This window comes from Larimichthys crocea, chromosome XIV (genome assembly GCF_000972845.2).
Source record: "Larimichthys crocea isolate SSNF chromosome XIV, L_crocea_2.0, whole genome shotgun sequence".
NCBI lineage: Eukaryota > Metazoa > Chordata > Actinopteri > Sciaenidae > Larimichthys > Larimichthys crocea.
The window spans coordinates 662,584-675,182 of record NC_040024.1 but is presented as its reverse complement, the minus strand read 5'-3'; the positions used below and the strand labels follow the sequence as shown (position 1 = coordinate 675,182).

General features: G+C 41.0%; 1 protein-coding gene across 11 annotated transcripts in view; it reads right to left on the bottom strand.

The window, feature by feature from the left end:
• ablim2 (actin binding LIM protein family, member 2) overlaps positions 1 to 12,599 on the bottom strand; it is a 95,304-nt gene that overhangs the window by 66,399 nt on the left and 16,306 nt on the right. For 6 of the 11 annotated variants that reach the window (XM_019271017.2, XM_019271022.2, XM_019271020.2 and 3 more), the window contains exon 1: positions 6,132 to 6,342. The exons of 1 other annotated variant lie outside the window; for it this stretch is intronic. In XM_019271017.2, the coding sequence (XP_019126562.1) occupies positions 6,132 to 6,147 (16 nt within the window). In that variant the 5' untranslated portion in view covers positions 6,148 to 6,342. Of the gene's footprint in view, positions 1 to 6,131; positions 6,343 to 12,599 lie in introns of those variants that run through there. 4 more of the 11 variants (XM_019271024.2, XM_010746047.3, XM_027287879.1 and 1 more) reach the window with 2 other exon arrangements.

The following is a 12,599-nucleotide window of genomic DNA, read 5'->3' as shown; positions in this document are numbered from 1 at the left end:
AATTAATTAAATGAGAATTTTCAATCGTGATCCAAAGCAAATCAATAAACGGCAACTAGTGTGCTTTCTAATGAATATGGTCATTGTGTGGAAACATATGATTCCTGAAATTCCTGTGACAGATGACTCAGTGAATATTTCTTCCACGTGGATGACAAAGACTGCCTACAGATATGATCCCACGTGGTACTGCAGCTGGCTCTACTGGAACATTTCTACGTAGTTGCCTCAAGTCAAAACACAGGACTAATCAGCATAAATGCCATAATATAATTTCAGCAAGCTATTGGGAAAAGGTCGGAATTGGATCTGCATCTCTGACATACTGTTTACATACTTTGGTCCAGGCCTCTTAATTTGAATTATGAGAAATCTCAATGCAACAACATAAAGTGACATTATGTGAAATAATGTGCTTCCAGCTTTGTGGTCTGGGGAAGGCTGTTTCCTGTTTCAACATGACAATGCCTGTGTGCACAAAGCAAAGTCTCAGTTTGCTGTGGAAGAACTTGGCTGAACTGCACAGATCCCTGATTCCCTTAACCTCATCCAAAACCTGGGGCATGAACTGGAAGGCAGACTCATGCCAGGCCTAATGCCCTTGTGGTTGAATGGGAGTAAATCCCTGAGCCATATTTGTAATTTACGTAGTAGTTTGGGCCCCATAGCAAAAAGACAATGATCTTAATGGAGCTGCCACCAAAATGTCAATGATTTCAGTCAGTTAAGAAGATCCCGAGTCAACTCAGTTGACAGTTTTGTCACTGTACGCAGAGAAGTGCAGGAGTATCAGCATGGCAGGCTGTGAACTTTATAAACCAAGTCTCAAAATGACCACAAACCACATGATCAACTGTGATGGAAATGGAGACAAGCAATAGAAATGCACAGCAGCATGACACCAGTGCAACTCTAGTCTTTGATGCACTCTGCTCCATCAGTCTGTGAAGTTGGCTACACCAGTTTTGAGCCAGACAGTGGTCCAACGTCCTCTACTGTCTCTGACTGCGGGGAAACCTGATGTTTTCACATCACAGATGACGAAGAAAGGCGAGAATCTTACAGGTTATGACTGAGGCTGACACAGGAATTTAGTGCGGCACTGAACTGAAAAGAAAAGGAATGACTGGTCGAATTTTCACATTGAACTGCCATATCCAATTTGACAGACAAAATTTGGAGTCAAGTACAGGCCACCCTTGTACAAAACGCACATGCATTCCATAAGAAAACCTCTCTTTAGCCTCTCTAATGAAGCTGCAACCAGCAAATATTCATCTCGATATCTCTATGAACTCCACATGCACATCCAGTGTCAGCATTCAGCATAGATGCAGAAAATAGTGTGACCTTTATGTAACAAAGAAGGCATTCATAGACTGACGATTAACATTTGCATAACAACAATACAATAACAATAATAACCATAACACTGATCTTTCTCAGATCTTGACCAAACCATACCAACTGTCATCCACAGTTACTGTAGAGAGCTATTAAATATGTTGCCACTGGAGGCAAAATGTTGATGATAAAAATTGTTATGTGATCATGTCAGCTGAGCACTATGTAGGATTTGACACATCCTGTAGTTTTTAATTGCAGACAAAGTATCAGAAGAGAGAAAGACATAGAAACAAGGACAGGAGGACAAAGAAGTAATTCAGACCGAGCCTGGGGACCAAAGTCATTTTTGGACAAAGATGGAGACAATGAGATGGCAAAACATCAAAGCAAGAAAAAGAACAGAGAAAGTCGAGCTGATACTCTGATCATTAGCCCGTCTAGGTGAAAGTGCTGTATAATAGCTGGGATCAGGTGACTGTAGTACAGACGGTGTGACCCATCAGAAAATCTAATAGCTGTGTCTGCGTGTGTGCATACACATGAATATAAAGGATGCTTTTGCTAATTTAATGGCTCATTGGAAAGGAACACAAAGTCCAGAGTCCAGGAGGGAGTGAAAGACTAAAAAGACAATGAGGGATTGGAGCTTCGTGTGCTTGCCGGCCATTCATTTCAAACCCAAAGAGAAACGCCATGACTCATGAATAGAGCCCCTCTGTAGGAAGCATTTTGTCAGCTGTTTCTGCAGGCCTGGTGCTGCAAAAACACCGGCATATGCCAAGGTGGTTTAGCACCTAAGGGAGAAAGGCTGGTATAACAGCAGTTGGATTCAAACACACAGGCCATTATCAACATCCACGGAACATTACTTTTGAGTGCACAAAGACACATTATAACAGTCACTAAGTGAGACCAGAGTGAATCCAATTACTCCGACTGTGGTATAATTCACCTACTACGTGAGAATTTAATTCAATATAAATGCATTAAACTAAAGAATACTAGGTTTTAATGGTGCACTGATTAATATTTATAACTTTTAAATGGGTCAAATGACTATAAGTAATATAAAAGGAGGTACTCTAAGTGATGGATTAACTGCAGTCCCTATTAGTTCCCCACTGTAGTGTCTTTCAGCTTATTGTTTTGGTTGTACAGTCTGCAACTTTAATGTTTTCGGTCTCTCTCATCGCTCTTAACAACCTTTTCAGTGGCGGCAGGCCGGTATTTTCATCGAGAAAAAAAAGCTCTGATAAATGAACTGCATTCGTCTACAGAGCTTTATAACACATGCCAACATTCACCCATTCACACACACACACACATTCAGACACTGATGGAAGAGGCTAGGGGATCAATGTCTTGCACAAGGACACTTCGATACTCTCTCTCTCTCTCTCTGGAGGGGCCGGGGATTGAAACAGGAACCTTCCAGTTACTGTGACCACTTTACCTCCTCGGCCAAACCTCCTTTCAGACATGCTGCCCTTGCTGGTGAACATTTAGCAGCATTTAGACAGATACTTTTCAGGAGTTGGTGGAGACCTTGGCGAGCACCAGTTTGTTGGTGGAGACTAAAACAGGTCAAATGAGAGTGACTACTGGGTTTACATTCATCAGCCTCTGTGTCTGCGGGATGTTTAAAAAGGAAACTGGTAAACCTGCTACATCCCTGTCACTGTTCTGTTTACAGCCTGTTGCTCTGCCCTCAAGTGTCAAACACAAAGTAAATTTTGCCTGCCCCTCAGCTGACATCTAAGAGGTTTACACATTTTAATGACCTGCGTAACGTCCTTCATCTAATATCTGTTCCACTTTTAGAAATACTGTCAAACTCTTCGGAGTTAATCTTAGAACCAAGTTTGGACAAATGTATCCATGTACATGATGCTGAAAGGTAAAATCTATACCTTACTAAGCAGAGTTTCCCATGCAATACATTTCTGTTTCTGCCTGGCAACACGTGTTCACTATTTTCCATGTCGCATTCCTCTGTGCCATCATCAGAGCTTCATTGTTGTCCAAAAACACATCAAAGATCCACAGTGTTGCACTGTGTGACATGTTCCTTCATTACAATAAACACACACACACACACACACACACACACACACACACACACAAGTTTATTTAGACACAATGCCAGTACACAGTCCTGCTGCCCCAAATACTCACCGGAGCAACAAATCCGCCACTGAAAATAATCCCCAACATATTCTATTCACTCTTTGAGGATTTTGGTAAAAAACGGCGAGCAGCTGTTTTAGGAAATTACTGAACCATTTTAAACAATGAAACTATACATCTGTGACTTGTTATGGAAGATTTATGTCTGTATGGTAGGAAGCAGTGAGTTTAGGGGTTGTGTGCCGAAGACCATTATGAGAAAGAACGGCACATTCTGGCTCTGAACCTGAGTGGCAGAAATATAGAATAATACCAGCTTCATCCTTCTCACATTAACATGATAACATTTTCAAGCTGCCACTGCGTGCCATTTCATGCATTTCATAGCTGTATGATTAATGGAGGAAATTAAATATCATAAAATACATTTCTTTTCTAGATTCTTAACTATATAAAATGTCAACAGGGCTAGTAAACTGACGGACACACAGGGGGTTTGTTTACTGGCAGGTCTAGAATAGTGACGGGCGTCGCTCTGACTGCTGACAACCAGCCAGCCATTACATCACACGCCCAGGATACACTGTCCTTGGCTAAGACACAGCCTAAAGTGTGTGTGTGTGTGTGTGTGTGTGTGTGCATGACTGTATGCATGTGTCCATTGACTGATACCTGTAAGTGCATATTCATGCATACACTATATTTATATATAGTCATTAGTTGGTCATTAGTTTTAATTCAATTACTGTAGAACAAGATTGAATGCTGGAATACTTCTGTTCATTATGTGTGTTTCTGTCTGGAAACACGTGGCCAGTGTGTGTGTGTGTGTGTGTGTGTGTGTGTGTGTGTTTATGCGTGCCTGTGGGTATGTGGCCTGAATGTCCTCACCACCAAACTTTACAAGCTTCGTCACATTGTGATGCTGGCGCACACACACACCTCCCCGTTCTATAGAGAACACAGTTATGGGCCCAAATTTAGACCAACACACAGATTTAAAGGTCCAGTGTGACAGAATTGGGAGGCTCTTTTTACAGAATATGGTTGAAATTACATATAATATTTTGTAATAATATTATTATTTTAATATAATATTAGTTTTCATTAGTATATAATCACCTGAAAATAACTCAAAATTACCTTAGAATGAGTGTTTTATATCTACAGATGCAGCAGGTCACGCACAAGTTTTGCAACCAGTTTTTCTCCCATGCTAGGAAGTCGAGGGTGAGGCAAGGGGGTTGCAATCAGCAAATACACTACCAGATGCTACTAAATCCTCCTCAGTGCTGCTTCAAATTGGATCAGCTTTAACAATTTGGAAATATTTGTGTCGTGTTGACGAGGACCGACAGTACGGTCAGTCGGTTGTGGAAAATACATTTACTCAAAAACCTAAAGCCTAAATTTGACGTACATGTATTTATATTTTATTCTAGTATTTTTCATTTTTAAACAGAGAAAAATATGACATTGGTTAAAATGGAGCCAAAAACATAAAAGATGAGAGTCTATTTATCAGCCCTGTGATGAGCTGGCAACTTGTAGGGTGTACCCTGCCTCTCGCCAATGTCAGCTGGGATAGGGTCCAGTCAACTGTGACCTTGGATGGATGGATGGATGGATGGATGGACAGACGGACAGATGGATGGATGGATAAAATAAGAGAATGAAACACAACATGGATGTTAAATTTAGCTTAATTTGGCTTACTACCCCACCCCATCCAACTAGGCGAGCTGCTGCTAGCTTCTGGGTGTCACTTTCTCATTTTGGGTTTCTTTCATTGACCTTGCAGAAAGAAAATGAAGTGTTTGCTCTATATCCCCTACAACATTTGCTACAACATATTTCCTTGCTTGCATACTGGTGACTAAAACTGCTATTGTCTGAACTAGCCATTTGGAGCGCTGGTTGACTAGCCTAGTTCTGTCGAGCTAGTGATGTTTAACCTGCAAAGGTGTAAAGGCAAAAATGCTGAATAATAAGTAATTGAACATTTGAAATTTGAGTACATTTGCTGTTCACTGTGACTGTAAATACACAATCGTATAAATATAATATAACCAGTGTACCTCATTCTCTACAACAACACTTACTCACTTATGGCAAACTATGAGTCAGCACTGGAAAATTATGGGATCATTTATGGAATCATTAAGTCCCTAAAAGGTCACTATGTCCGTATTATTTCATACCAAAGACACACTCCAAATCATTATAGGAATATCATAATGATTTCTTCTTCATAACTGGCCCTTACCCCCTTTGTAAGCAGCCCAAGTGGCTGAGCTCCCAATGTTAGAGATGCAGGCAGGGGACCAAGACAACACTGTTGTTGCCAGGGATGTTGCAGGCAGGCAGCATATCAACCTGCAGCATAAGCATTCAGCCTGCTACCACAGGCTTGTTGTTGTCTTTCGCATTCGCACACCGTATTCCAACAGAAAGTGCTATACGCTTCTCTCTGAGGTTACATAATAGGAGGCCTGTTTAGCTGCAGGTACACACACGTGCTTTAAACACAAACACATTGACATTATTATCTGTAACGGTGGTTAAAGATGAACTCTTCTTAAGGTAGCTGTCTTCTTTCTCTAGCAGGTGAACACACCATGCATAGCTAATTAAAGGTGATTAGAGGTCATTATTACCTTTCTCCTCCGGCATTGTCACTCAGCTGCTTTCACCTGATATATTGTTATTGTCCCTCAGTGATAGTAATTATAATCAAGGTCCCAAAAATCTGTTCAGAGTCCTCTGACGGCGTTGTGACACATCCGCCGCACGCTCTGGTGTAATAATAGGTGGGAGCATAGAGTGAGCGCTCACTATCTCTGGAATGAGCTGTAGGTCATATGACTCCCTATGTCTCTCTCTCTCTCTCTCTCTCTCTCTCTCTCTCTCTCTCTCTTTGAGTTATTGCAGCTATCTGTTATAAATAGAAGTATGTGCAGCTCAAAGAGAATGACACCTCCTCCTGGTAATCTGTCACTGGGCGTGTCCCCAGTCTCTCCAGTCCACACCAAACTCAACTTTGACAGCTCAGTGATATCAAACTGGAAAAATGTTGCTTCTTACTTTTCTAATTTTACATTTTAAGGCTGCAATCATCGATATTTTCGATATCAGGGGATCGGATTAATATGAGTTAAAGTTACATCATTAATATCAGGAGAGAAACGACTAAGTATTGTAGCTAAATAATAATGTAAACATGTAAAAGGTTGTCTCGTAGTGACCAACCCACAAAATTATCACCAATTCTGCAGTTAGCTAAACTTACCGGTTTAGCTTCTTTTAGCTCGTTGTTTTGGTTTTCCAACCCACAAAAGCCGCTCTCATTAAACCCACTGTAAGCTACCTGATACTAAACTGCAGAAAAATAAGCTAAAGCTAAACAAGCCTTATGAGGTGGTGTTGGTGGAGGCTAAAACAGAGCTAAACGAAGCCTGAATACTTGACTTATAGTCCAAATGCATGCTAATGTCACCTAAATGTGTCTTAGTAAGGTAAGTAAGGTGCTGTTGCGGAGCCTGTTTGCCTGTGAGTGACCAAAAGACATAAATGCACCTTCAGAATTGGGAAAAGAGAACATTACGTGTTATTTCTCCTGGGTATGATCTCATAGGATAATGGATATACAACATAAAAAGTGGTAAAGGCTAACACAAATCTGTTCTTTAATGCATCCATGTGATGATTTCAGCCTGCACTGGTACACTGAAGAACACGCTGAACTATATTTTCTCAAACCACCCTTACTGACTACCCACAATTACTTCTAGCAGACAGAGTAATGGTGCTGACAGTGGCTGTGGATGCATACTGTATGCCTGTGTAGCTCTGCAGACAGTGGGTATACATAGATCCAGCTCAGATTTTGTGAGCACTGTCTCGCTTTGAAGGTCACTTCTGAAAAGTAAGGGATAATGAGAGCTGGTGTGGAATATGAATAATGATGTGCTACTAAGTTCACATTCAGAGATAAGAATAACAACAATACAAACTGTCATTTTCACTCCTCTGCTGACACCAAAGGTTACTGTCATCAGTTAAAGTGTCACGGTGTGTTTGGCATCACCATCTGTCTCAGTGGTTTTTGTTTGGGGATAGATGTAGGCTGTGGACTACATATCCCTACTACTACTTACAATTTTGCAATACTGCTGATTTTGAGGATAAGTAAGAGAACACCCAAAACTTTACACATCAAGTGGCGACCTCCGTGGCTGTGAAGTGAAGCCAACATGAAAGCGCCAAACATTGCAGTTCCTCAAATGTCCACTTGAGGCTGGCTCCAGAAGTGAGTCAGTCTCCATAAGTCCCCATGTTCAAATGTCCAACTTCACAGCAGAAATAAACATGTTTACAGCCTCATACAAAAAACTGTTTTGGTCTCTGTAGATAATTTCCCGTTCATGACAACTGTACTGAGGGTGAATTTTGATAGAACTCATCTGTTTAAATTATGCACAATTATATCACCGCTTTGATTGACAGGTGGGTGCCGTCACAGTTGGCTCGTTTGAGTAAACAGGCTTGACTCATCCTGACTCAGCTTTACCCACGCTTCACATCTTTTCCCATTTTTGCATTAGCCAGTGCTGGCAGAGGCAGGACTGCCAAGACTGCCACGGCCAGAACCACCACTCTGAGATTCACAACGGCTCTTCAGAAACCTCTGGGTGATGTTCATGTTTTATGAAGTCTGCGGTTAGCATTCATTAGCTAAAAATGACCAACAAATTGAACTGAAGTTTAAAGATTTACAAACAAATTATAGCCTAAACAGAAGTGCTGTCAACAAAAAGTCTTGCAAACAATATTTACAGTATGTGGGTACTAAAGAACAGTACTGAACATACAGAACATGACAGTATTCAGTCATATCTGCAAAATGGATAATGTATGTAATTCGACTGTGTAGATATCTGATTTATGTTCAAGGTGACTTCATATTGAGCTACTGTGTGTTTGTTGGTATTAGGAGACTGGCTTTAACTCTCACTATTGATCTGAGCTGATATTTAATCAATATTCAGGGACTGACGACACTTTAGAGCTTCATAACCATGTGTAATCAAAATCAGCTGTACACTAACCGAAGTAAGTGCCGTCATACTGTGCACTTTGTAGTTACCATCATAAATCAGAGGATACCTCAGGAGCAGTATGGTTTTAGTTTTAGAGCAGAGGAAAATGATGATGGACCTCTGACACTTGGGCATGTTTCATGACAAATTTGCAGCTCTCAAATTAAATCCACATCCAAAGTGTACAGCGAACAGTTGCGTGATGTGACTAAATACTGTATGTGCACTGTAGTGAAACAATGAAGTCATTCTTCATTCAGCTGGTGAAGGGTCACTGTAGGGTAATGGTAATGATGTTGGACCTTCTCCATTGTCTGGGCCCCACTCAAACAATGGCCACTTCCACAACAGTGAAGTAAGCGGGCAGATTCATTAGGCATTGCGCCAAGCATTCAGGACATGACTGGACCAAATGACCTAAAGGGCAATACTCTACCAAGATGATATAATAAGTGATTACTCCTATGGTGGATCAGCCAAAATACTACTAAGTTTTATTAGCCATGATATTGCAAAGTTCTAGGGATTACACCATTGGACAGATAGTCATGATGTGTTAGTATAAAAATAGGAATTTGAAAACATTCATGGTTCCAGAGGATGTACCCTTATGATTTTAACAATCTTCGGACTTTCCTTCTACTGCCACCACAATATTTGTAGCTTTTAGTCCAACAGCAGATCAGTGTTCATCAAGTTGTCGCTTATCTTCTCTACATCTACAAAATGGTTTTGTTACTCATTCATTTCATTTAAATAAGGAATCCTCTCATTTTATTTGTCCAATAGGTTGGATTATACGTAGTACTCAGCCTCAGCCATACATTGTAGGTGGTGCTAATTAGCAAATGTTAACATGCTAACAAAGTCACATTGTAAACATGTTTAACATTGTCCTAACATCAGCATGTCAACATTGTTTTTGTGAGCATGTTATGGTGGCATTAGCATTTAGCTCAAAGCATAACTGTCACAGTTACATCACAGTTATGCTTTGAGCTAAATGCTAATGCCACTTGTAAGTGTTGCTAAAATGGCTTCAGTGCTACTTCCCTCCTGACAACAATATATCAGCTTTTTGAGGTTTCAGACTGGCCTAGAAACAAAAAATGTCACTTGAACTCTGTTAGATGGAGGACAGGCCCAGCATGAGTTGCATTCAAAGTCACAACCATGGCAGGTGAATGGTTTCCAGTCTGTCAGTCCAGACCAGCAGGAGCCATTAGAGGGGGGTTATTAAAAAACGACCAAAAATAACACACAGGATGTACCAGAGAAGTGTACTCAAGCTGAGGTGATTGTCAGCGAGCAGAGACGCCTGCCAGGGGGACTGAGCAGTGAGCACGGCCTCATTTCATCACTGACACTGTGCTCTTCTTTTTTAAACTTCCTCAGTTCCTCTATGCTTTCCTTCTTTCTTTGTCTTTTGAAGCTGTGACGGATCATCACTGGGACATAAACCAAAGGAAATGCTCAGTAAATGGTTGGAGACTTCAGGGGAACAGCGTGCATGGTGGACTTTGCCATGTGACTCAGCAGCAGGCACCACTCGTGTGTGTGTGTTTGTGTGAGGAAAGAAAGACACAGAATCTGCATTGCAAATAATCCAACACCAGAGTTGCCAAGTGGCATCAACAACAAATCAAAGAGTGGGACCAAAACAGAGTGCTGGCACTTCCTGCCGAGTCAAAATAACTAAACAACAACACAATTTACAGCCGCATGACGACATTTACGAGAATCAAAAGCCAAATATGATAATAAAAATGCCACTTTGGCCTTTGTGACAGGAATCTTTGCAGACTTTTTGGCGCATTTTGAATAAATACCATACGTCTGTGAAAAATACTGACTGAAAAACAATGACTCGGCTGCCTTTACCCCTCCGACTGCGATCAATGACAATCTGGGCTTAGCTTCACAATAATCTGGCAATGGCTTTCTGCAATGTTCTCCAGAGGAGCAAGTCTTACATGGTACTGAAGTAACAACAGCATCTGCCAGAGAACAAATACAATAGCAGCGCAAAAAAAGTCACAGCTCAGCTTGTGGCTTCTTTTCGAGATGAAGCACTGAAAGGCAGGTAGACAGATATCTGCAGGGGGTTTAAATTCAGCATAAAAACAAGATTCTCTCCCCTTTCCTCTTTCTTCTTAACCATCCTTTCCTTCATTGGGGGGTATTTTGCAGAGGTTTGGGCACATTTGTGCACACTGCAGCATTCTGTTGTCAGCCCAATCTGTCATCCTGCACACGCTTGATTCACCTCCTATAGAGGGATGGGGAAGAAGAGAAACATGGGCAGGCAGAATGGCTGAACGGACGCTTTGGGTGATTTATTCTCTTCGTGTAGCGTCTTGACCTTTCTCCCATATTTCCATTTTGGATGCAGGGATTCAAAACAACAACCAGTTCTTTTCTGGACACACCAGAAATCAAGTGTAAAGAGTGAGAAAGTCTGCATATGGATGGATGGACCAAATGCCCAATAGTTTATATCATATGTAACTTAACCAAAACCATGATCTTTCTCCTAACACAACCAATGTCAATCAACATAACCAAACTGCAACAGGTTAAACTCTACTTTAAGTCTAACTGGACATTGCAGATTAACGTTGTTGCTAACTTGACCGCAGAGGTCTGCATTTGCAAAACTAGAGGGTTACCTATAGAATCTCACTGTAGTGACCAAGCTACTGTATAAGACGAGTTGGGACTGAGAACGTGCCGGCACTTCAGACTCAGTAATCCTCTCTATCATCTACATCGTGGTGTTCCTGGCAGTTCCCAGAAGTGCGACTGCATTGCCCCCACACTACAGCCTGGAGTAGAGGTGGAATCATACATTAGTTATTTGATTTGAATTGTTCTGTTCAGTTTGCTTCAAAGTTGTATCACCTGGTAGTACACAACGCAAAGATAAGACAAAATAAAGAATCAATAAAACCTACTGATTCTGCGGGGTTCAGATTTGCACTCAGGGGTAAGGACGACCAAGAATTGCATCTAGCACAGAAAAGGTTCGAGGGTTAACGCCTCAAACAACATGTGTGAAACAAGTAGGTAAGGCACTTAAATAATGAAGACGTCAATGAAGTTCAATAAAATTTTGGTTACTGTAATATTTTTCACATTCAAATAATTATTGAGATCTGGAAACAGAGCGACATTGCTACAGTGACATCTGAAAAGACAGGAAACACAAGTGTTCAGAGACAGGTTGGACACAAGCCAACAGTTTATTCAGATTATCTAAACCACTTTATTTGAAAGGAAAACAAAAAGGGAACTAACACACCTGAACTAACCAATAACTATGGTAAGTTCTAAGTCAGTACTATAAGTAAATACTATCTCTGCCTTGTAAGAGAAATACAGACATTGTCAGGGCAGAAGATGCTTGTTCAAACAGTAGGCTAAGCTAAAGAAGCCTATAACCAGAATCTGGAGTATAATTCAGACCCTAGATCTGGGAAGTTAGGTGGAGTAGGTCTGTACACTGTTATGGATGTTTATAACATGGAGTTAGTTTTACCATCACCTTCGTTTTCTCATCCAAATAAGTTCAGCTAACCTGAGGATTCGTTTCAAACCCGTCTGGTCATGTGACTTCTCATGTTTCTTACCACGTCAGACTTCTTTTTAGCAATGTCACCAAACTGCCAGATACCAGCAATTAGCTTGGTGAGAACAATGGTATGATTATAGTTAGGAATGATGACCAAAACTGTGAGAAAAGAAGACTTCCTCTTTAACAGCAAGCAGACAGAATACAACATGAAGATATAGGAGGAAGCAGAGGGCTATAACACTGTTCTATTGATATACCTCCTCAGGACTCTTTGACCATGACCTAATCTATATCACTCACCACTCCCAGCATTTTCCTGCAGTCATTGACAATCATGTCACACATGCACAAGGGTCCTGCACTTAATCAATTACATCCTGCAATGTTCTGAGCCTAACAGAAAACCATTGGCTTATTATATAGCAGCTTAACGCATGACAAGCCTGCAGCTT